The following is a 26,966-nucleotide window of genomic DNA, read 5'->3' on the forward strand; positions in this document are numbered from 1 at the left end:
GATCAATGCATGATGTTACAAAATCATGCATGAGTAAAAAATTCATTGTAAGTTCAAAATAGACCAATGGATTTTTAATGTCATGGTTCATTGAGAGAGTTTCAGATTTCACAATTTTGCAACTTAAGAATCTTTAAGAATCTACTAATTGGGGCTGGGGCTGTGGCTCAGTGGTAGAGTGCTTGCCTAGTATGTGTGAGGCACTGGGTTTGATTCTCAGCACCACATATAAATAAATTACTAAAATAAAGGTCTACAACATCTAAAATTTTTTTAAAAAAGAATCTACTACTCATTGAGTTTTCATGTAGTAAGAAAGAATATCCACAATTATCTTAAAAGCTATTAAAATAGTCTCCCCTTTTTCCAACTTCATATCAGTGTAAAGATGGATTTTCTTCATATGCTTCAACCAAAACAAACATAACAAAATAAATTAAATGTAGAAGTGTTATAAAGGAAGGGCCCACTGTGGAGCGGAGGTAGCTGTGGTGGTCCTTGATTATAAGTTCTTGTGATCATGCTGGAAAAATTTTAGATGCTCACACAGTAGCAGGTATGAGTTTATTAGAAGGAGTAGGGAAAGGGAAAAAGGGGACACTCTCAGTGGGGAGAATGGATCCTCTCAGAGAAGAGAAAGGGCTTAACTCTTTTGCCCTCCTGTATTTTTAGGGGGAGGTTCCTGGAAAGTTTCTAGAGAGTCCCGCCCAGGTCCACCTTTTGACTTTTGACTGACAGCAGAATTGCATCAAATTTTTAAGTCCCCAGTACCAATGGAGGGGAGATTTTACTATTGTAATGTCGTGCTAAAGATCAAGGCAGCTCTGGATCACTTTGGCCCTGCTGATCATTCTAATTGGAACTTGTTCTTACAGACTTTATGGTTAAGGGGTTTCCTTCTAATTATTTTATCATCCTGAGTTCTGGAATCAGGTCTGTGTAAAGGTCATGAAGGTCCCCCCTTTAGGGTAACTTGTGTTCTTATTGGCAGGGAGGGGACTTTGGGGCCTGCATTTCTCCTGTAGATAACAGTTTGTATGCGGAGGAATGTAACATATCCTGTGGACTTAAGCCAGGAAGGACCTCAGGTAAATTGCTTTTTAAAATCCAGCATAAGGGGGTCAGCACTGTAGGGCCAGGTTATAGAAGTTCCCCCTTAACCTTGTTTTCCCACCACTCACGTCTGCCTGTTTCCCATGAGAAGAAAATATGAGAATACAGCTGTCCTCTATTAAGCCAAATGTTAAAAAGCTTTGGAAATATATAACAATTCCAATCTTCATTAACATTTTTAATTTGTTTTAAAAGAGTTACTTTTCATAAAACATATGCTATTTTTGCTAACATGTAATGAGTTGACTGTTGTTCTTTTAAAATTAATCAATATTTTAAAAGTTAGGTTTCCATTCCTAAATGTGGCAAATACTGATAGATAGGATCCACGTAAACAAGAGTTCTATGGAGGTCTTCAATTCTTCAGATGCAATGGGGCTCTGAAGGCCCCATCTCACAACCGTTGTGTTCACGTATCAGGTCCTTCACAATCTCACCTGATCTATCTTCCCAGCATTATTCTTGACCTTTCCCTTCTCAATCACGTCCCTCTCCTTTCACCACCCTCCTCACATCCAGAAAAGCCCCATGACTTTCACTTCCCCTTCCAGTGGGCTTATTTCCCTCATTTTCTTGAATGCCCTCTCTGCTACTCATTCTCTTAAAACTAAATTCAGTAACATTTTCTCTCCTTGCCCTAGAAAGTGAGTTCTACTCTCCTTGGGGCCCCAGAACTGATTGTCTTGAGAAATCATTTTGTGTTAGATTGTTATCACATCGTTCTCTCTATGCTGCAGGCTCCTCAGGGCAAGGAAAAGTCTTCTTTACCTCTAATGCATTAAAAATCAGCAGCCAGCCTGGCTCCTAGCACACTGATGATGCTCAACACTTTCACGAAAAGAAAGAGGAAAGGAGACATGAAACAAAGGAGGAAAAAATATTTTATCTCACTCTCCACCCTGACCTAATGACTCTGGGTCAGAGAGAGGGATCATGGTGGATGGAACAGAGAAGAAGGAAGGAATTTAATGGACAAAATGGCAGGCCCACAGCTTGAAACCTTAAGCTTGAAACCTTAGCTTCTCAGCACACATGCGAGCCTTCTTCCTTTCCCCATGTGCTTCCAGACATGTCTTATTTTAACTAAGCCAAAGATGCCCACATGCACATTTAATCATGCACCTCCTCCCCGAGAGGAAACCATCCAGAGATCCGCCCAGCTGTTTTAGCCACTGGTGACCTCATGATGGCCATGTTCCAAGTGCAGGATCTTGGGAAATGCATCTTTGATGATTCTGCTACCCTGGGACCAGGTGGTGAACTTGATCACCAGTCCAGCCATCTCTAAGGCACAATGATGGAAGGATGGGGAGCAGGACAAGGGAAGAGACAACTTTGTTGCAATTCCCATTTTGAAAGGAAAAGTGATAGTGTTAGGGCAATGCTGGAATTATTTGCTTTTTAGCAGCAAATAAAATGTTGCAAGAGGTACTTTCCTTGCCTCCACAACCAATCTTATGGCAATATTTTTTTGCGGTTTTTCTCCCTATTATCCACACCATGTTTCCCTTGCTTTTGACTAGCATCTTGACAACATCTGGGAAATGGTTTTGCAAATCCCATTTCCTAACCCTTCTCTTTCTCTATAAACTAATGCAAGTGGTTTTATTCTGCACGTTTCTCTGTGAAAGGTCTTCTTCAACCACTGAGGATCAATTCAGATTACAATTTTTATTTACCAACTGGATGCCAATTACATTGGAGTCCACTCAAATGAATGTGCTGAAGAAATGAGTGCACAAAAATATTTTGCGTGTGGGTAGCAAAAGTTAAATGGCAGCTTAATGTTTTCTTTTTTTTCTTTTTTCTTTTTTGTCAGCAAATGATCCTCCAGGTTCTAAAATGGAAAAGGGGACTCAAGAGGCTATTGGAGAAAGCTGCCCATGTGCAGAGAGAGAAAGCTGATCTGTGTTAGAAGCACAGCAGAACACGTGCAGTTTCCACAATAACCCATGTCTCTTCTTTCAAAGGGAGGGTAATCAACCTCAAAAAGTAAGTAAAAGAGATCATGCTTCCTTCAGCAAAGGATTCATTTAACTATAATAATCTTCAGTTAGTTCTACATGTGTCAGACCCAAGAAGTGGTCCTTATCTTGACAGAACAAATATAAAATATAAGAGGGGGAAGCTGGAAAAAGAGATTGCATCTTTAAACTGATTTTAAAAGAACAAAAGGTGATTTCAGGAAAAAGCATGTTTGGGACATTAGAAAAACTTCACCTTCTCTGGCCTCTCTAAGTAATTTCTTTCTAACCAGCTAATAAGTCCAAAGGCACGTGTGAGGACAACTGAGAGGCACACTATTTTCCAAAAGGAGAAAACACTTCTGATTCAGCATCTGACTAATTCTAGGAAGGAAAAAACTCTCAGAGTTGGGGAAAGGAGCTGTATTGTGAAGCATGTAACAAAATGTAGGACAATTTTTAACTAAAGTTAGAATCTCATTTTCAAGTGGCAACTAATTTATTCAGACATAAGTGAGGAACAAAGTGTTTTAGTTCTGAGAGGCCTCACTTTTCTATGGAGAAGTGGACTTCATCTACAGCAATTCCAACTTGGGTCCTCAAAATCTAAGATAAAAGTTAAATTGTTCTGAGGTCAGAGCACAGTCATATGGGTTTTGTTTTGTGATAAAAGAATGATTTCTCATGCCAGAACCATTCATGCAATAGATACGTCCAATCTTCCCAAGCAGGTGGCAGGTAGCATGTAAACCAGAAAAGTCCAACCAAGACCAAAGGATCTCCAGGTTTGACAAAATGAGACATGACTTCTTCCAGAGGAGTGTCAAAATTTATACAAAGTGGCTTTGTGAAACCAAGTCCCCCTCCATCTCTCCCTCTCTTATACACACACACCCTGACACATAAACCTAGGAGGTTCTCTCGTTATTTTAATGTGAACGATATCACCATCAACACAATTTTATTTCATAAGATCTGGTCATTATTGACTGAAATTTCAACATATGATCTACTATGTGTCAAGGCTCTTTCAGATTGTTTGATTTAAAGAAATAAAAGCTACAATGCCAAGTTGAACGAGGAAGGCTTCTCCTTTTCCAGGACCTAGGGCATGGTGAGTTTGAATACAGCATCTGATGCTCAGGTCCCAGGGTAGCAAGTGGTGGTGATCACACATCATTGGTGATCCTTTTAAGCTAATATTTTATATTTAGTGACCATTTTTGTGACAGATAGAATACCCCCACACTTTATAGATAATATGTTGCTTCTTCCTTTTCTTCTTCTTCCTCCTCCTCCTCCTTCCTTTCCTCCCCCTCCTCCCTCTCCTCTTCCTTCTTCTGTTTTTTTTTTTAAACCAGTGATTGAACCCAGTCCATTTAAAAAAATGTTTTATTTTGAGACCGGTTCTCACTAAGTTGCATAGGGCCTCACTAGGTTGCTGAGGCTGGCTTTGAAATCTTGATCCTCCTGCCTTAGCCTCCCGACCCCCTGGGGTTACAGTTATGTGCTACTGCTGCAGCTTCTTCTTTTTCTCCATAATTCTATAATAGATGAGTAAAATGAGGTTTAGCAATGCTAAAGTGATTGCTACTAGCAATCACTAGCAAAGTCCCGTGGCGATCAGCAAGTAATGGAGCCAAATCTCATGCTCTTAACCAATTACACATTTCTTCTCTTTGGGTCTATGAATAAGAAAGTCCTCTGTGTGTTCTGATATATTAGCTTTTTAGTGCTTTCAGATATATATATTTGCTTTGTTGATACATTCCTTGGGTCATTAATATATTTCTAGAGGTTAAATGTTCTGCCTACCTTGCTCTAAATTTGTACAGACTTTTACAGCTAGAGCTGAAGTCACCTGAATTAATGTCAAAATGAGTAGTTCAGATACCATCAGGTTACATCAGGTTAACTCTGGGTAGGACACAGGCAGAGTTGCTGCCTTAAATGGAGAACATCAGAGTGTTGGTAGTAAAACCACCACTGCTGACGCCACCACCATCCACCATCATCGTCAACAGCAGCTACCACTGTGGGAGCCTCATTTGCATGCCAGGATCCATGGCTACAGGTTTTACATACCTTATCTCTAAACTTCACGATAAGACAACAAAGTAAGGATCATTGTCCTCATTTTATAGCTACAGAGAGTTATGTTCACAGGTTATGAAAGATGGTCTGGATTCTGAATCTTCTCAAAGGACCTAGTATAAAGTTCATCTTATCATTAGTAGATGGACCTCCAGAAACCACATTAAAAATAAATTTAAAAAATGAAGATTAGTGTCTGATCTGTAACTGTCACCTCTGCAGCAACCTGGGCTTACTGCCTGACTTGGGAAGACTCCTGTGAGATCCCACACACAGCAGCAAACTATTGTGTTAGAGACCTAAACTGCACCAACACAAAATCCCTCTTACCTATTATTTTGTCATTCTTTAATCTTGATTTTGTGATGGCATCAATGAAAAAAACTCTATTAAATGGGGACTTAATCTTTTTTGCAATGTAAAATCTTCCTCAGAATTCCAGCATCTCAGAGTTGGTGGACTGTAGAGGTTATTTTCTCTGATCGGTTTTCCTTCTCCCGTGAGCTAGCTTGGTTCTCTGTTATTTATGGGGAGGGAGAAATAAGACAATTTATAATAAAAGCATACACATAATGAGATCAAATCCTTTGTGTCAAACTGTTAGAAAATGCAGAAAGTTGCCACAATAGTGTTTGTATGGAGAACAAACCAGATGTGCACATAACCAGCTACCACCTGCCTGAACATCAAGTATAAGACAGTGACACAACTGCATAGCACAATCATCCTGAATGACAATTTTAATGTTTTATTTTGATATAATTTTACATTTATAGAGAGTGTTAGAATGGTTCAAATAACTCCCACTGGCTCTTTATCCAGATCTATCAATTATTATTTTCCTTGCTTTATCATATATTCTTTTCCCCTGAACCACTGGAAAGCACTTTGCTGACATTCAATCCCTTTACCCATAAGTATTTCGTTCATTTCCTAAGAACAAGGCTTTCAGGATAACCAAAGTTTGTATCAAAATACAAGGTTACCATTAAAAAAAAATCAGAATAAATTTAAAAGTGATATTAAAAATACTTTGTTTTCATTCCTCCCAAGAGACGAATTTTTTGCCTTTTTTTGTTTACTGTATTATTCCTAGATCTTGCCATGGTGCCTGGCACATAGTAGGTACTCACAAAATACCTGTAAATTTCATTAGAGGATTCTGTGGTATTATAGTGACCACAAAACAAACTATTTCTAAAATGAAGCAAAGGCAACAATAGCAACTTATTTGGTCATTTCTTTATTATGTTTGTAATTTGTATGGGGCAAAAAGAGGGAAAAACTTCAGATGCAAAAAGAGTTCTGGGAAATTACTTTTATACAATGAGAGAACATAGGTAACCTAAGCAAATGAAACTTTCTGGGTCCCCTGCAGGACCACCACGTGGCCTGCGCTCTCCTCACAGGTAGCGGTTTCGGATGTACTCTCGGTACATGGAAGTGTCCTCTTTTCCTAGGGGCTGCATGATGCCTTGACTGGCCTGGATGTGGGCCTGGAAGATCTCTGTAGACTTTCTGTCTACTCTTGGAGGCTGAACTTCATAGATGTTGTCCTGTGAGAAAGCTGAAATGGGTGTTCTGTAATAGAAGAAAGAAGATGGTTGCATTAGAGAAAGCAAAATGAAGGGTCGCAGGGAGCTGTGGCCTCAAAAGCATTTGAGAAATGCTGACCTTGAACAGTGGGCTTCCTATTAAGGAGCTGAGCCTGCAGGAATGACCTCTATGTTCCCTGGTGGCTGGCTTCCTCCTCTGCCAGGAAGATGTGCTAGACCAGCGCCTGCCTGGACGCCTTCCCTAATGCACAGGGAGGGCAGGGTTCTCTGCTCGCAGCCCGGTGCAGGCCAATGTCTTATACCCATCTGGCTGCCACGGGACTGGGAGCAACTTTAGGTGGGGCTGTACCTACATTTTGCTCTTTGTCCTTGGCACATGGTAGGCACACAACACACGATGGACTTTTAAAGGATAAATGAGTAGGGATCAGTAGAGTGGGGGTTACTAATAAATAATTTCTGCCTCCTAGGGTTGTTGAATAACATCAGTAAAGTGCTCACTTAGCATAGTACCTGACACACCACAAATGTTCAGTACACATGAACTACTGTTAACAATTACAAGTGTTTGATTTCTTATTTGCAATTCTGAAATCCTTAAAGTTTTAACAACCCAGTTGCTTTGCCACAAAGCCTGACTCTACTGAAAACTCACTGGTGTCACACCCTAAATTAACAATACTCCCCCCACTTCACGTGAATATTGGTGTATTTTATATTATAGACATGGCCTCAGATATCCTTGGATGTTATCATGAGGTGCAGGTACCATATTCCTGTGCTATCTAATTCTTAATTCTGTAACTTATGTGGCCTCAGACTTTTGGGTGAGGAACTACGGTTCTGTTATAGGAAGCTTCCTTCCTTTTGGGGATAATTTGGAAAGCACCCAGACTACCATAATGCCCGAAACTTCCATACATTCCCTGGGGAAGGCATGCTCTCTAGAAAGGTCTTGTCAAGATGCAGGTTGGTGTCTGGCACATCCTGTCTTACCACAGTTTAAGCACCCACTAGTTATCACATTCTTAGCTGGGGGCAGGCCCTCAAGGGATGAGCCATCTAACAAGTCAGATGCAATATGGTGTGAGTAGAGGGGTGGGATGGTTCTCCACACCAGGACACCAAAGACAACACACAGAGAGAAAACCTGGAGAATCTATTTCTGCTGGGTTGGGACCTTAGCCTTGCTCTTCAACAATTTATCAGAGGAATCCAAAGGCATATTGGATGCAACTGTTTGGTCAGCTTGGATCTCTGGAGTTAGGGGAAATTCCCTGTAGTCAGAGCAGAACTGGACCCTACAGCCACCTGGGGTCTGTACCTGGCATGTTAACATTTTATTGGACACACAAAATAAGACAAAAAATGGTAGAGTTAACCATCCCATTAATTCACAATGAAATAAAATAAAACTGGAGATGGAATAGTCTTTCTAGAAGCCAACCTCAATTGTTTTTGCCTCAGGATAACATACTTCAACTCAAATTTGGTATGTAGTTTATGAAATATGTGTACTTCCATTTTTAAAGCACGCTAATAATTTCACAAAATCTTAGAATGCATCCTTATTTAAGCAAGTGAAAACCAAAGGGTAAAGTGATTTACTTAAAGTTCAAAAGATAAAAATAAATAAGGACCAAAGGTGAAAGACGCCTGAGATATCTGAATTTCAATGTGTCAGCCTAGCAGGGCTTTTCTTCAAAATGCATAAGAAACAGCTCTTCTAGTATCTGGGGTTGACACATGGTAATGGTGAGTGGTTGGGATAATTAATATACAAACACTTCTTCTCAATTTTCCCTCAGAAAAACAGCAACTCCACAGTCATTTGCATAATTCAAGGTGAGACGCAGAATTCTTTAATGGTTGATAGTATTTGGGGCCAAACCATTTTAACCAGACCCTTTAGAAAGGTGGCTCCATTAGCATTTTCAGAGATTATCATCAAAGTTGCAATCATAGCAACTCCTCCTGAACCACATGTCTACACCTGTCCAGGACCTGCCCCTCCTCAAAGCTCTTTTGCATATATTACTTAAATTTCACATCCACTTTGGAAGCAGGAAGCACAAGGATTATGTCCTCCATTTTACAGATGAGAGGCTTAAAGTCTATTTATAAAATGGAACTAATGGCCTCTGTTTTGTCTTTGAAGCCAGAATTTTGCACAGAACAACATGCACATTGACTAAGATGCTTCAGGCAGGAATCCCACTAAACATCCAGAATGTTTGGCTGAGAAAGATAGATTGCTAAGTCACCAAGTTGTTACTTTATCTTTCAAAGTTACTGCCCCAGAGGCCTCAGCTGAATGCACACCTGGGCAGGCAGCAGGAGGCAACAGCGCCAGGGCCCAGTAACTGCCAATGGCGTAGTGCTAAGACGACCATAAAGAGGACCATGAGAACCAGCCACTTCCACCCAGTGCCCTGGGTTTCTTATCAGTAAGTCCCTCAGGAGCCCTCATCCTACTCCTTGTAAACTGCTTCAGAGTCACGTGGAGTAATGAGAAACGATGCCAAACACTGTAACTATGTAGTGTGAAACACTAGCCTTAAGTGACTTCAGACTGAGTGGCAGGTGGGTTTAGGTTTGCAATACCACCTCACTATGGTTCTATGCAGGGAGTCAGAAAATGCACCAACTATTCCTTTGATCCTTTTTATTCTTCTAGATGCAAAGTCTATATTAAATAATAAAATTGTAATGTTAAAATGTTTACTACTGGATTTGGGTCAGAAAGAAGCTGAAGACATTCCCAATATTATTGGTATAATTGGGAAAAGGGGCAGGAAGAAATGGGTTCACAAAGAAATCTCTATTTCATCATGAAGTTAGTCACAATGGGCTCCTCATCCTCTTAAAACAGTGGTTCCCAAAGTGTGGTCCCCACACCAGCTGCATCAGCATCACCAGGAAACCTATCAAAAGTATAAATTTTCAGCTCCCATTCCAGACCTCCAGAGTCAGTCACTGAGGGTGAGGCCCAGCCTTCCAACTGATTCTGACGCTCGCTAAAGCTTGAGAGCCTCTGGTCGAAGAAAACCACTGCCACCGCTGGTTGTATGGACAAGCTATGTCAAATGCTAAAGGAGCTTTACTGCAGTCAATACAGCAGCACTGAATCTTTTTTTTTTAATTCTTAATTTAATTTTATTTTCTGGATTCATTGTACACAAATGGGGTATAACTTTTCATTTCTATGGTTATACACAATGTAGAGTCACATCATTTTTATAATCATACATGTACATGGGGTAATGTTTGTCTCATTCCATTATCTTTCCTTCCCCCCCGGCCAACCCCTCAATTCCCCCTATACAATCCAATGTTCCTCCATTCTTCCCTTACCCCCTCCCCCCTGCTATGTATTATCATCCACTTATCAGAGAAAACATTTGGCCTTTGGATTTTTGGGATTGGCTTATTTCACTTAGCATGATATTCTCCAATTCCATTCATTTATCTGCAAATGCCATAATATTATTATTCTTTATGGCTGAATAATATTCCATTGTGTATATATACCACAGTTTCTTTATCCATTCATCTGTTGAAGAGCATCTAGGTTGGCTCCACAATCTAGCTATTGTGAATTAAGCTGTTATAAACATTGATGTGGCTGTGTTACTGTAGTATGCTGATTTTAAGCCTTTTGGAGGTGCTGGATAACTGGGTCAAATGGTGGGTCCATTCCAAGTTTTCTAAGGAATCTCTACACTGCTTTCCAGAGTGGCTGCACCAATATGCAACTCCACCAGCAATATATGAGTGTGCCTTTTTCCCCAGGCCCACCTGCCAGGAAACTTCAGCACCGAATGTTTTTAAGCAAGAACCTTCTTTTTATAAGACACAATACCATTAACCCTACATTGGGAAGGCAAATTTAAATGTTTAATTGTAAAGATGTGAGCTGCAATATTAGATTTACCACGTGCTTCCTATTGAGGAGACACTTGATTTCCCCACTGACGTACGCATTTCCAAGGTGGGAAAGAAACAAATGACATCCAAGACCCACACAAGGGGCTGCTGGTCTCTGCCTTGTCTCTGAGAGTATTAGGAAGAGATGGAAGTAAACCCTATAACACTTCCAACACTCCATGAAACAGTCTTTTTATTAGCTTAGATGGCATCTGCTTCTGTATGGAAAGACCAGTATTTAAGCATTAAATGATGTGGATATGGTGAGACTACTTTCTTTTATTCATTCCAGTGGAGAGAGCTGGCTTGTTATTGCAATTTCATAATACAAAATAAAATTAAACTTAGAAAATCCACATTTCTCTCCTAGCCATAAACAGAGGGAATGTATTTTTAAGCCTCTTTTTACAGCTCCCCAAGGGGTAAGACCTATTGTCCCTCATTCAAATGCCAGCAGTAGTTTTGGAGATAAAATATTATAATTGCAACACTGCAGGCTCATTTCTTTTTATCTTTCAAACCTAGTTCCATCTTCAAGGAGAGCTCTGTACCTTCCTTTAAGGACTGTTCCAGTCTTATTTAGAATAATATACTTACCAGTTCATTTATGGGCTGCTTAACACATACTATTGCCTCAAACACCAAGCACTGGCGACACTTGGCCTTAACTGAACTTTCCATTCACAGAAGAGAAACACTTCAGGCAGAAATTCATTAGACACACCAGATGTTTTTAAGGAAAATCTTTATAGGTGCCCTTTTAAGCTGTTTCTTAAATGTATATTATTCACTTGGCTGGTTAGAATATGACCATTTCTGATAATAACCCTACCTTATACTTGGGTACAGAATTAATGTTTGAGTCCTTTGTAGTTCCTATTGAGATTTTTTTCTAACTTGCATATGATGAGAACATATTTTACTGGTCAAACTGAGGTATTTTCAGAATTGGGTAATGCCATGATGATTGATGGTTGGTGATTGAAATACTAGATAATATTTGTGTGATTTCAATGATTTTATGTATGTTTTGCAGAATGTATTTCCTTTCCCAGTGATCCTTTTCTGTGGCTACTGAAACACCAAGTTTTTCTCTCGAGGTTGTTATATTCACAAACTAAATGATTTGTTTGTTGGTCACAAGTGAGTCACAGAATCCAGAGAATATTATAGCTGAAGAGGACCCGATGGGAGGCTTTGACCCTGACAAACTAGTTCATTTGCAGATGATGGTCACCATTAGATCATTTCTCTCACTATTTCCTCTATAGTTACAGAGAACTATAATTAGAGCAAAACAATACTTTTGCTCCACTTAAAATACTTTGGTCCTAGTTGTGCTAAACCTTAGAAAATGTCTTAATAGTACCACTTTGTCTTTCTGCTGATTATGCTAGGAAATAGTATCCCTGTGACCTAAGCGTTGGAGGTGTGGCATTATCTGAAATTTTTCTCTTTTTTGAGCTTTTATTATTGCTTTAATTTTAGTCTTTAGTTTGTGGATGCCATTCTCACATTTACTTGGTTGATGTCCACTGCTTCTTTTTAGTTCTCTCGTTAGATTGTATCTTTCCAACAAGGCATTCACACACTGAAGCCCTGTCTCAAACTAACTGTATTCTATCAAGATGACACAGTGAGTGTATTTGTTTCTTCATATTAAAAAAATCAAGGAATATTACCCAAATTCTGAGTACCAGTATATAGACATCTGAATCTGAAATAGAGCTCTTAGACTATACTTGTCCAATATGGTAGTCATTAGCCACAAGTGGCTATTTACATGTATTTTTAAATTAATAAAAATTAAACATTTTAAAAAATAGTTTCTCAGTAGTACTAGCCACATGTTAAATGCTAGATAGCCACATGTGGGACATTTCCATCATCAGAGAGTTCTGTTGGACAGCACTGTTCTAAAATGTCTTTCCTGCTATATTTTTTTCCTCATAAATTCTGGGTACCTTTGTCTTTCTAAGCCCATTATAATTTATCTCTAATACAGCACTTATCACTATTCAATCCTTTAATTATATGTTAATAAGTATTTAATCTCTCATCTGATTACCCAGTGGAACAAGTTCATATGATATGATTCATATGATTCAAAGAATCATATGCTTGATTCTTTCCCTCTGACAGTTTTCCAAATAATGAAATCCCTATTGTCCTTCTAAAGTGACCAGAATTAAAAAAAAAAAAAATCATCATTACAAATTTAGGACTTTAAACATATTTGATGAGTTTCATTCCACTCCAATTATTCTTTTTATTGAAATTCAAATTGTCCAGTGGGAGCCTCTTCAGGTTTACTCCTGAGTCGTTTTGATAAGACCCTAGTAATCTCTGATTGCTTTCTTATATGGATTGACAAGACCTTCCAGGTTTAGCTGTACATTTCATAACACAGTCCTGGAATCAGATACCTCTGCCAGAGCTCTGCTTCCTATTAGTGGGGAATTGGTATTTTAAGACCATAATGTGGGTACTAGGAATTCTGTTTTGGGGCCACTGTATGTGTGCATGCATGTGTAAATAAAAGCCATGTCAAGGAGAATCTTGTTTGTGAAAGGACAAAAAGAATGATAAAATCAGTACACCCACTCCTATTTGTGGTACTGGGGATTGAACCCAGAGTTCACATGTGCTGGGCAAGTGCTCTACCACTGAGCTACAATCCTGTCCTAATATAACCCATGTTTATTTATTTGCTTTATCCCATATTAAACATACAACAGCGTCAAAATAACAAAACTAACACTACCACTATCAATATGATTCCTGAAAACAGATTTTGTACATATGCTCCCTATTGCTTTCCTAATTTTTTCAGAGTTGTACTAGATTATATATTGTTTGAGCATATAGCCATAACATACCCTCCCTCCCCTTAAACTCTCATTTTAGTTCTACAGGCAACTATAATTTACTATTCTTGATGGACATTTTGTTAATATCTCTGTTAGCTTTCTAAAGTACCTAAGACATGCAACTTACAAAGAGAGGAAAGGTTTATTTTGATTCAGTTTTAAAGATTTTAGTCCATAATCAATTGTTCCCTGCTTTTGGGCCCACGGCAAGGAAGTACATCATGGTGTGCATGGTTGAGGCAGCTGCTTACCTCATGACATCTAGGAAGCAAAGAAAGGAAGATGGGGGCAGGGTCCTTCATGGGCATGCCCCAAGTGATCTAACTCCCTTGCTCTAGGTCCTACCTCCTAAAGGTTCTACCAACTCACAATAATGCCATGAGATGGGACCTAGCCTGTGGGGGGTTATACAAACCACAGCAATATCTCTAGTAATTTTAATTATCTAAAGCTCATTCTCCACTAGACTCCACAAGGAGGGTTCATGGGAGCAATACCTCCTGAGTTCTTACTTATTGATAACAAAAATGTCTCTGCTTTTATACTTAAATGCTTTGAAAATAATATCCCCCACCCACATTTTCTTTCCTTAAGAATCTGAACTATATTACTCTATACTTTTCTAGCCTAAAGTGTTGCATCCAAAAAGCCTTATGATAATAATTTTCCTTCCCTTAAAAATCACTCAGTCTTTTTGTTTAGATGTCTAAAGGACTTTTTTCCCTTTAAAGTAGTTAACATACACTAACTACATCCTGGTGTTAATCATTCTGGGTCAATATTCAGATATACTCAGATATGTAGTGTTCTTTCGATATATAATTTTAAGTAACTTTTTATTCCAGGAATTTTTTTCACTACTGTTTTAAATATTTTTTCTGTCCCCTTGTTTTCATTTGCTATGTTAAGACTCCTATTATCTATGTTAGATCTTCTTTGCCTGTTGTATTTAACACTTTCTCCTCTCTTTATATCTTTCCTTGTTCCTTTTTGAATTTTAAAGTTTTGTATTTTAGCTCATTCTGAAATAGTATATTATACTTTTGGTCTCTCATTGACTTCTTTCTGGGATGCTTTTGCTGACTATAGGGATGCTATTCTGTTTGTATTCTCCTGTTCTTCTGATAACTTTATATGGAAATGGCCCTGGATATTTTTTTGTTGCTCATTTTGCAAAATTAGTTTTCCTGAATCCTTAGAAGGGAGTATAGTTCAGGGCAACTTTCCTAAATTCTCAGAACTTCCCCTTAGGTCACTGAAGTGAAGTGTTGGAAATCATGGCAGCTTGCTAAGACTTCCCCTGTGTTCCCTTTCACCACTTGTATCTGGACTTTCACTTTCCTTCAACTTTATTATTAACGTTTTGCTCAATTTTAACCATATTCTCAGAAATTTCTCTTTAGCTGGGCTCCCTGTCCAGGAAGGAAGCTTTGGCTATTTGGTTTCCAGTTTCTGAGGTCCAGACGGCCCCTGCCCCTTTCAGAACTCACTAACAAACCTGGGACCACAATGACCTGGTATCAAGTTGGGTGAAATGCCTCACGGTGTCAGCTGCTCTGCTCAGAGTCACTGCAGTGACTTCTTCAGAGCACTTGGTAGCTGTTCCAGGGTCCTCTGTTCTCGGGACTATCAGGTGCCCACTGTTCCCTCTTTGCTTCTTCCCCTTGAACAAACTCTGTGTCACTCAGGTCTATGGCTGTTGGTATTTACCTCCACCACCTGCCTATATTTTGATATTTGTGGGGCACCTTGTCATGTAGTTTTGAGGTAAGTGATGTCTACGGGTCTTGGGTTTTGCTACCTAGTTGTGCTGTTTCTGTGTAAAGATTCAGAGAGACTTCTAACATTGTGCTGCTGTCTTCTAAGAACTCACCAGTCACATCTATTTTCACAAGAATATTTCTCACCCATTCCTCAAATTGACCCCTAAGTTTGAGGTACTGTTGCCTGCATGACCCCACTTTCCCTCGCTGCTAGGAAGCAGTGCCACGCTGCCTCTCCCTTGTCCAGGGCTGCTCTCACTGCAGCTCTTTTCCATCTTGACCTCCGTGTCTCCCCCTGCAGGCCTTGCTCTCCTCAGAGACAGATGCTCACCACAGGTGTCCAGACGCAGCAGCTCGCTTATCATCCTTCCCAAGAGTTTTTATTTTCCTTTATCACAGTGGATCTGGGAGCAGATAGGCAGTCTTTCTGTTTATAGGCCAGTAGGTTACAAGAAGCCTCAATGAAGACAGCTGCACATGTCCAGAGATCTTGGACTTTTAAGTACTATAATAAGAAGAGTAGGCAGTACCCTACGTACACGTATGACTACACGACTGGTGGGGATTCTACATCATGTACAACCAGAAAAATGATAAATTATACTCCATTTATATATGATGGATCATAGTGTATTCTACTATCACGTATAACTAATTAAAACAAATTTTGAAAAAAGAAGAGTAGGCAGAATAACCAAGTGGCCGGAGGGACAGACTATAGGATAACAGATCGGATTCCTCCAATATCCACTTGAACTCCCCTTCTACTATGTAGAAACTGGAAAGCAAAGAGAAATACCCAGACTCCCTTACAATTTCGGTTTAAAATGTGACTATGAACTGCTTGTGCTCACGTGATGCCTTGATTTGGAACTGAGTTGTGTGGAAAGAAGTAGGATGTAGGTATCTGTTTTGCAGACTGTGGCAAAAACAATGCGTTGAGTTGGCTAGTGCAGTGGTGGCTTTTTGAACATATCTGATGTGATTGGTTTTAGAGCCAGCAGCTGCTGCGATCACCAATGTAGATGGTGCAGCTACTCTGATGGTTTGCTGAATGGTCCTGGGAATCATTCCTGGTAGCTTGGTCCACAGTCATTTCCTTCAGTCCTCAAATGATTCTGAAAGCTACCTAAAATCTTAAAAAAAATCACTCTCTGTCTACCTAGAATGAATTATCTTTCTGCAACAGACCCCTGACCACCACAGTCCCAATGTGTAAAGCACATCCAGTTCCACCTCCTTATTTTAATGAGGAGCAGGTACCCAGGCTCCAGGTGATTCCCCAAGGGGACAGACAAGATAGTCCTGGTGGCACTTTTTATGTTTTAGCCACAGTAATTAATATTTTTATTGATCTAGGAATGGAAAAATGATATTTTTATGTTCTCCTTTAGAACTATAAAGAAAAAATGTCAATTGTGTTTTGTAATAAAACCTTTGGTTTTAGAGAAATGAAGCATGATGAGTTTGACCTGAAACAGGTAAATGCTTCCAATTTCGGATGTAATGATGTGGGGAATCATTCCTGGAAGCTTGGTCCACTAAGGTGGATGGTTCCCCTCACGTTTGTAGGACATATTATCTACCTCAGTATGCAGTTTTCTGCATTTTTGGCAGCCTATGATACCTGGCTGCATTGTTTTGTGGGCTCCAACTTGAACACTCACCTGCTGTTTAATGAGAGAGTGGTTTGCTTTTAGCCACAGGCAACAGAGACTGGTTATACTGTACAGCACTGGGTCTGAGAGGGCATTTCTGCCAATGAAGGACAGGTGGCACATGAAGCACACAATTGCTGTTTGCAAAAGGCAAAGAATGCAATAGCTCCTGCCAGAGTCATCCTTTCTCTGTGCCTGTATGGAGAGCCAGATTTTCCCATGGGGCAACAGGTTATCTATGAGACATTTACACAGTGACCTTTTGGGAGCTATGTCCCTTCTGTCCTCACATTTCCTCACACGGCAGGAGCTGTGGCCTGTCCCCCCTGGAAACTTAAACCAGTGAGTTGTGTCTGTAACATGCACACCCATTCTGGTAGTTGCACCTTTTCCTGATTATTTACAAAGTACTACACCACTGAGTTTCTCAGTCACATTGTTACATGTTTTGCAAACTGCATCTTTTTTCTAATTACCTTTTTATTTCAGAACCATTTTAGGTTTATAGAATTATAGAATTACTATGTACAGCATTCCTACATGCCCCACACCCAATTTCCTGTATGATTAACATCTTCTATTAGCATTGTATGTCTGTTGCAATCACTGGATTAATATTGATACATTACTATTAGCTAAAGTCTAATACATAATTTTTATCAAACTCCCTTTTTCTGTTCTGGGACCCCATTCAGGATATATTACATTAGTAGTCATATGTCCTTAGGCTCCTTTTGACAGTGACAGTTTCTCAGACTTCACTCATTTTTGCTGACCTTCACAGTTCCAAGGTGTACTTAACTGCATCTTTTCAGAGGTTTCCTTTACTTTACTAATGATAAGAATCAGGGAATCAGAAGAAATCAATATACCTTTGGAAGAAGGTATCAGTAGATTCTGAGTCTTCAAAGCAACACCTGGCTGTCCCAAGCTTTCATAAAGACACTGATCATGCTTCCCCTGAGTCACTTTTAGTCTGTAAGGAGTGCTGGATGCACTGCCCACTGGATATGCAGACAGCTGCCAAGCCAATTTCTGGGAAGGGTCCAATGGAGCCATGTTTCCCAACCTGGCTGATCATTACATCCAGATGGAGAATGTTAAAAAGCACAGATTAGCAGGCTTCAGCACAGGCATATTGGATCAGAATCTCCACCAATGGGGATTTGAATTCTGTATTTTGTATTCCTTTTTTTAAAAATAATAATAGTTGTATTTTTGATATAGAATATTATAAAAAATCATGGCCCATAATCTTTTAATATCATTAACATAAATAAAATTATAAACACAGAAAATTTAAAGTAACCAAAAGTCCAGAATGAAAACTAAATGCTCCCTACCCAATCAACTGTTTGACCACTTACTAGGGACACTTTGGTTTCTCCTGTTCCATTGTTGTTTGCTTTGAAATTTGTATTTCTACAGCTTCCCAATGTATCTGAGTATACCCACAAATTTGCAACATATGATTACAGAACAAACAAAAATTCATCTGCAGGAGAGAAGAATGCCCCTTTCACTCTGAAATTTACTATAAAATTATGAAGGGCTGCTCCTCCTTTTCCTCTCCTGTACAGCCAGCCCAAAAGTCGTTAGCTGGGTGGACATTTGCACTGGGAGGCAGCCTGTGACAGCCTGGGGGGTGATGGAGCTCAAATGGCAAGAAGAGGGTATCCACACTGCAATGGGGCACCTCGAGTGAACATTCAGAGTCCAAGCGAGGGGAGGGGTGCATCCTTGAGTATGTTTTCTCCACAGTGGGAGTCAGAGCCCTGAATGGAGGGTAACTACATTGGGAAAGGGGCAGGGTGATGGGAGACTGGCTACATATGGGTAGGCTAATCAGATCAATAAATATAAGGGTAATGGGAGCTACATTCCTCACTGCTGGAGAAGGTGGTTACTAATATGAAAAGCAATAAGGATAGAATAAACCCTGGATATCCTACAATTTGAGCTATCATTATGAACTTAGAGATTTAAGTATATATTATTTATAAGTAAATATTAAATACATATTTGTATTTTAGAATATATAAAATAGACATGCCAGATATGTGATGCACTCCTGTAATTCAAGCAACTTGGGAGGCTGAGGAGGAGGATCACAAGTTTGAGGCCAGTCTCAGTAATTTAGCAAGGCCCTAAGCAACTTAGTGAGACCTGGCTTAAAAATAAAAAATAAAAGGGGCTGGGGATGTGGCTCAGAAATCCCCAGTACCAAAATAAAATAAAATAAAATGAAAAACTAAAATAGATACATATATATTACATACACACACACACGCCAACGTGTGTATGCTCCTTGAGTGGGCCTGGGAGCACAGACTGCAATGGGAGTAGGTATACCTAGTGCCCAGATCCTGGCTTTAATACCATTTTCCACTAAAAAGAATCAGGGATCCTTGGAGAAATGACTGATTTCAAGGCTAGGACAGGCAAAGAACATGATGAGCCTAAAACATCTTGTGCCAGAAATCAGGGAAGTGCTCTAAGAATGATGAGGACATACCCAAAGGACACAGGAGCACGCTGAAGGAACTCTGGTGAAATTAGGGACAATTTGAGCATCAAAATAAATCATGACTGTAACAGGTTAAATGTCATTGAATAAATAGTAACTCCAGATTTCATATTGAGAAAAATACATGAAAAATGGAAAGCCGGATGAAGAGAGGATATTTATATAGTTTCAAGGTATCTTTTGTAAAATATTCATTAATTAAAAGAAAGTTCTGAAGACAACACTTTAACCAAGAAATCAAAATAAATATCATCAGCAATGGGACTGAACTTGTGTGTCATCTGACTGGATGCAATGAAAAGAACTCCCATCACTTCTGTGATATTTCTGCCTGCATTCCTTCTGGATTTTAGGCTGATGAACCTTTACTGTACTACAATTTCAGGACTCTAGTGGTGGCTTAGCTTGGTGGTTCTGACTCAAGGTCTCTCACAAGGTTGCAGTCAAGCTGCTGGTTATGGCTACAACTTAAGGCTTACCTAGGGCTGGGGAATCCATTTCCAAGCTCACTCACTAGGTTGACAATCCTCACTTTCTCACTGGCAGCTAAATGCTTCAGTTCCTTATGGGCCTATCCATGGGGCTATTCCCAACATGGAAGCTTGCCTCCCACAGAATAAGTGATCCAACAAATCACTTTTATTACATAATCACTTCTGCTGTATGCTCTTTTCTATAGTTTAAATCTTGAATATTCCTGAAAGGCCCATGTGGGAAATAAAGGCTTGGGTTCCTAACCCACAGCTAGTAAAACTTTTAAGAGGTAGGGTATAATGGAAAGTCTTTTGATCATTTGCGAATGTGCCCTCAAAGGGGATTGTGGGACCCACATCTCTTCTTCCTTTTTTGCTCCCTGGCTCATGATGTTAACAGGTCTGCTCTGCTACACACTCCTGCCATGATGTGCTACCTCACTATAGACCCAAAGTTGTGAGGCCAATTGATCATGGACTAGAACCTCCAAAACTGTGAACTAAACTAAACCTTTTCTCCTCGTGAGCTAATTATCTCAGGTATTTTGTTATAATGACAGCAAGCTGACTAACACACTCTTGATCATAAGACTGACCCTGGTACAAAATGAGAGGAGATTATGTAAGGATATGAATAACGGGAGGTGAGGCCAATTGGAAGGCTGGCTACCACACTACCATAACCTGATTCATAATTTGAAGATAATCATGACAAACCAAACCTATGGTTATTTACATAATAACTGTCCTGCATTTTTGAAATGTCAAGGTCATAGAAATAAAGGAAGAACATGAAAGGGTTTCAATATGAGATTCTGGACTGGATTCTCTTGCAATGAATGGCATTATTGGGACAACTGGCAAAAACTTGCTGATTATATTTTAATGTTGTAGAAGGATATTCTTATTTTTAGGAAATACCCACTAAAGTATTAGGAGAGAAAGGATATCAGGTCTGCAATTTAAATGATTGGGGCAGGGAAGGAGTATTCTCTATTCTATAATTGTAACCACTGGTAAATTTGAGATTAATTTTCAAATTAAAAAGGGACGTAAATTTTAAAGATCTATGAAAGAAATTAAAAATTGTCTAAGTTGAACTATTAGATTTCTATGAAACTGCTGCTTTTCTATAGGTCAGAAATGCATGAATATTGGTAATTTAATATAGTTCAATTTAATATAAGAAAATTCCAACAAATTAATCAACACCAAAGATAATGAAATTCGGGCTTTTCAATAAAAATGCAAAATAATTCCTAGTGCCCTTTTGAGGATTTCTCTTCTGCATTTACTCACTGTTTGTCCAGTGTCCCCAACATCTGCCTCTCTGCAGACTCCTTTCATGAGCACACTGAGAACCTGTAGTAACTCCTGTCTTAGAAATGATCCCTTGACTTCATTTTTCCCTTCAGATATAGACCTACTTCTCTGCACCCCTTTTTAGCAGCATTTTTGAAAGAATGTTTTCTACTCCTCATGTCTCCTTACTCTCTTCCCATTTTTGCTAAATTCACCCCAGGTGGGTTTGCAAGGTCAACACCCCTGAAACTCATTCATCAAGGTCATCAATAACTTTCCTGTTACCTAAGCCAATAATGCTTTTCTCTGTTCAGCACTGCTGCTCGCTCCTTCCTTCTAGAAACACTTTCTGCTCTTGGCTGCTGTGAAACCATACTCCTCTTGAGTTTCTTCCTACTTTCCCTTCTGCTTATATCCCTTGCCCCCTACAATTCATCCTCCAGGAAGAACCTATTGTTACCTGTTAGAGACGTAAATCAGATTATGCCACTCTTCACTTACAATCCTCCAGTGGCTTCCCACTGGATGGATTCAGAATCACAGCTAAGCTTCTGTGAGAGGCCCTGTGGATCTGGTCCCTGCCCATTCCTTACTCCATCCCACTGCACCTTCCTTGGTGCCTCTTACCCAGTTTTCTGGGTGCCAAGCTTGTTCTGGTCTTTTGTATATGTTTGCTCTGTTTCAAATATTCTTACCCAGTGATATGGCAAACTCTTTCTTTTCATTCAGATTTCAGATTAAATGTTAACTCCTCAGAGAACTTCCCTCAAAATCTAAACTAAAATAGCACCTGGCCCTTACCTGTCCCAATCACCATTTCCCTGGTTTGTGGTCTTTTGGCATTAACCCTAATAGGAAACTCTTACATGTTTATTAATTTAATGCCTGTTTGCCTACCCTAGAACAGAAATGCCCTAAAGAACTTCATCAGTCTTGTTCTTTACTATACCCCCAGAGTCCAGAACAGTACCTAACACATAGTTGATACTTAATAAATATCTGGTATATAAATGAGTTGCCTCTTTTGTGTTTAAGCTGTTTATGATCCCAGCTATTAGATGACTCATGTCTATGGTAATGACAATTACAGAATCTTAGAAATGACCTTCACTCCAAATCACCTCACCAATCTCAGACCAAATGAAGAAACTTCAGAATATTGCTATGGAAGGTTATGTAGCCTCCACTTCAGTGTTCTCAGTAATGGAAGAATTCATGACTTTCAATGACAGAAGGTTTGCATGTCATCATGGGTAGCTCTAATTGTTGGAAAGATTTTCTCTTCAGCAACCCTGAATCTTTGTTTCTGTATGTTCTACTTACTGATCCAAAAGCAATTCAAAAAGCCCTGCTTCACCTGCCAGCAATTCAAATGTTACTTGAGGGAATGATCACATGACTTCTAATCCTCTTGTCTGAGATAAATACTCCCAGCTATCTCAACTCTTCACATGACATGAAAAATTAACACTGCATGTAAGAAAGGTCTGCAAAATTTTAGCAGCTTGGTTTTAAAAAAATTAAACTACTCTGAGCATCTTATCTGAGAACTACAATATACGAGTATCCTTGGATATCCAGGGAACACAGTCTCATTTCTCATGGCTGTCCTGTTCTCTTAACAGCCTGCTTCTCTGCCTTTTCTGATACTGAAGGAACTGGAACAATCACAGACAGCCAGGCTCACGGGCATTTTCCTGAGACAAAGACTTATCTTTTTCAGAACACATTTGTGGCTCCTTGTTTTCATTTCCAAATAAATTTTACATTTTAATAAGATGAGAAAAAGCTCTCATGATGAAACTGTTCACTAATGAGTTTTGCAGCAAAGGGTCTTTGTTGAGGGCATTAAACAGCTTATTCCACAAGTAGTCTATGAGCAAAAATCATAGACTACTTACCCTCTTCGGGCTTTCACTGTGTGTTATAATGCAGGGAGAAGAATATCCGTTGTGGCTAACCAGACAACATTTTGGTGCCTATTGTATCCTCTGCTGTGACTTAAATCATAGAATAAGCACTTGATAAATGTTATTTAAAAAGGGGTGAGCAAGTGAATAAATGAACCAATAAACTAGAGGATCATAGAACTAGTACTCTAGTCCAAGCCCTCAGTTTACAGACAAGGGAGTCATGGCCTAGACAAAGAAAAGACTGATCTCCACAGTGCCAGATGTGGGACCGGATTCCAGGGCTCCTGTTCTCAGGCTTAGAATTCTTTTCACAAATGCTTCTTGCTGCCACTCTTAATGGTCACCTGTGCAAATTCATTTTTAATTAATTGGACAAGCATGAATTACTTTTTTCTTAATAACTAAATCATTGTGGTTCACTTCTTTACATCTATGTACTCCAAATGATTATTTTAAGCTAATCACAGTAACTCATAATCCAGCAGTAACACGTTTAGAGGCTGGCATGGAAACCAATCCTGGCTATTGGGCACAAGAAGTCTTCTGAGCAGTGTCTGAGACTCCTTGTTCCTAAGGAAGAGACAGAGAAAGCATTTCCCTTCTGTACTGGGTACCCCAGTGCCCCAGTGGCTGACTGTGGGACCTGGAACTGATTCAGCCATCTTGCTACTGGTCTGAGGATGAAGCTTGAATTAGTCAGCTTCTTGTGACTGTGACCAAAATACCTGACAAAAACAATTTAGAGGAGGGAAGATATATTTTTGGTTCATGGTTTCTGAGGATTCAGTCCATGGTTGGCCTACTCCATGGCAGAAATGTCATGGTAGAGAAAAGTGCTCAGCAGCACATGGCAGCCGGGAAAAAGAGAGAGAGAAGGGACAGAGTGGTGGGGTGGGGAAGACAGATTAATCCAAGGGATGCCCCAGTGACCTACTTTCTCCAACTAGGTCCCACCTTCTAGTCGTCCATTCAGTTATCAGTGGATTAGTTCATTGATGAGGTCAGAGCCCCCATGATTCAATCATTGCCTAAAAGTCCCACCTCTGAACTTTGCTGCACGGGGGACCATGCTTTCAACACATAAGTATCTGAGAGACATTCCAGATCCAACCCATAACGAGGCTACATTGGGGATGGGGTGGTAGAGCAGAGACTTAAAAAGAACCTCAAGATCACATGAAGCTCTTGAATCAATCCACTCTGAAGGCTGTTTTATCCACAATCTTTCAGTGAAGAAAATAAATTATCTTAGTATTTGAACTTATGAAATTAGGTGTTCTGTTAACTGGAGCTGAAAGCACCCTAAAAGATTCAGACCATTTTTTGAGAGAAACTTTAAAAAAGAACAGCTACTTCCTCAATTCCTTAAACAACAACAACAAAACATAGAAAATAAATAAACATTTCTTCAACTAGTCAGGGACATCATTCTTCTGGCAAATACTGAGCAAAGGTGTAATGATGCCCTTCGTTGCCTCAGTGCTACATATTGACATAAATGGTCATATATTTTAAGCTAATAAGTTCTCAAATTGGTTAGGTCTCAGGATCCCTTTATGCTCTTAAAAATATTACTGAGCACCCCAGTAAGCTCTGCTTTATATGGGTTATATCTACTAATATTTACCATATAAAAGATGAAAACAAAATTTTAGAAGATGTATTAATTAAAAGTAACAATAACAAACCCAATAAATGTTAACATAAACATTTTAACAAAAATTATATTTTCTAAATGAAAAATTTAGTGACAAAAGAAGCAGTGTTTTAAATGTTTGCAAGTCTTTTCTATCTAGCTTAAGAGACAACAACTGGTTTCTCAAATTGATTGATTTCTCCTGAATCCGTTAAGATATGATGTTTTGGTTGAAGTATATAAATAAAATAATGGCCTCACAGAGATATGTAGTTGGAAAAGAAAGGAGTATTTTAACTGCCTTTCAGATAATTTTGGATAGTTCTCTTTGATACTTGAACAAAAATTTGACAAATTTCTTAAAAGTTAATTGTAATGTAGAACTAAACAATATCAATGAACTTTTTATACACTGTTATCTTAAAATTCACTGGTCTACTTTGCACTTGCAATGGATTTCTTTACCCATACAGTCTTTAAACAGCATGTGTTGGTCATTTGGAAAATATTGGCTCACTGAGCTATGAAGATCTTCCAAATGGTAATGTTTCATTACATAATATAAAAAAAAAAACACATTTGTTAAAATTGCTCCTGATTTTATGAGAAAAGGCTGTAAGTACTGCTCTTGGTGATGGATTCAAGTTTTTCAAAATTCTGACTTTCACTTGAAAGATCTAACTCTATCATTGGTAACGAATACTGTCAATTGTTTTCCTTCAAATGACGGGCTTGCTTTGTTCATTTTTGACAGTGTCTGCCAAATATCTAAGTCTGAAGAACCACAGTTTGTCTGTCAGTCATTATTTCAATAGGTGTTCTGTGAAAGAAGTGGTGAATTTGGCTCATAATGGCACAAGTCATTTTCCTCAAGACAACAATGGTTGGCACCTTGATAGGCAACAGAGGTACTTTATGTATACTGTATTTCTCATTTGTCACAAGTAACACTAAAATGACATGCATTTGAGAGTTACTTAATTTTTACTACTTCATCAAAGACTTCCTTAGACATACCAAGCAGTTCTCCCTTCTCTCTCTCTCTCTCTCCCCACGCCTCTCTCTTAGGTGCTGTGAATGTATATATAACTGGAGAAAATGATAATCACTATTTGGTGCTACCGCCTGGATGTCACAAACCACTGAAACCCCAGAGGACTGCAGATCACACTTGGAGGACCACTGCTTGGTGCCTTCTATCTTTTTTGTTTTATTCCCTTGATGACAAGGTGTTAGCCATTTGCTAGCATGGATACTTACTGCCATCTAAGCTTCCTGTGGGCACTCTCCTACTTTTAGCTGCATTCAGCAGGCATAAGGATTGAGTAAATTCCAGCTGCCTGGCTCAGAAGATCACATTATTGAACTTTGGGTTTCAGTCTCAAAGAGATGAATTTGAGTCCTGGCTTTATCACTTAAAAGTTATACAACTCTGAATGAGTTATTGATCCTTTCCAGGTCTTCCTTTCTTAATCAGAGGATTGAGCCTGATAATCTCTAAATATCTTCTAGTTCTTAAATTTCATGCCCCGCTCCCTGGGACATTCCGAGACCACCATCTTGCACCTCTCCAAACATGACTGATTCTTTGTATCTCTGGAAATCATTACAGAGAGTCTTGGGGAGAATAAGTATGTGAAGAATTAAGAAGACACCAATTGATTTTCTTATTATGAGACTATTGAGAAACACATCCAAGGTTACAGATGTAAAGACAACAATTAAAGGCTATAAGGAAACAAAAAACAATAAACTACATTTAATTATCTCATTAAATTAAGACCTACTTTGTTAAAACTGTTCAAAACAAATAAATTTAAAAAAATCTTTGGACCCATAGGAATAACAAAGAACAGAATAGAGTATGTAAGACTAAATGGAGAAATTTCAAATATAATTTTATTTAGAGTTGTCAAAGAAAACACCTAAAATTACATTTTTCACTTTTCTATCTGCTAAATATTTTTCCTAGTACTACTCTTTTATCAAAAGTAAATGTATTTGAGCACACTAATTCTATTTAGTTAATTTACTTTTCTATTTTCAAACCACATGATAAAGGAGCTACCAATTTAGCTGTTTATCTTCTAAAATAAGCCTAAAGAAGTTCTATGTCTAAGGAAGGAATACATTATTCTGAAGTATTATGCTTTAAAAGTCACTAATTGAT

General features: G+C 39.0%; 1 protein-coding gene across 3 annotated transcripts in view; it reads right to left on the reverse strand.

Annotated features, from left to right (window-relative positions):
- Positions 1-6,393: 6,393 nt before the first annotated feature.
- The window catches only part of Fig4 (FIG4 phosphoinositide 5-phosphatase), a 115,973-nt gene continuing 95,400 nt past the window's right edge, over positions 6,394-26,966 (reverse strand). For all 3 annotated transcript variants that reach the window (XM_047559405.1, XM_047559406.1, XM_047559407.1), the window contains one exon: positions 6,394-6,752. In XM_047559405.1, coding sequence (XP_047415361.1) covers positions 6,575-6,752 — 178 coding nt within the window. In that variant the 3' untranslated portion in view covers positions 6,394-6,574. The remainder of the gene's footprint in view (positions 6,753-26,966) is intronic.

Source organism: Sciurus carolinensis, chromosome 7 (assembly GCF_902686445.1).
Source record: "Sciurus carolinensis chromosome 7, mSciCar1.2, whole genome shotgun sequence".
Taxonomy (NCBI): Eukaryota; Metazoa; Chordata; class Mammalia; order Rodentia; family Sciuridae; genus Sciurus; species Sciurus carolinensis.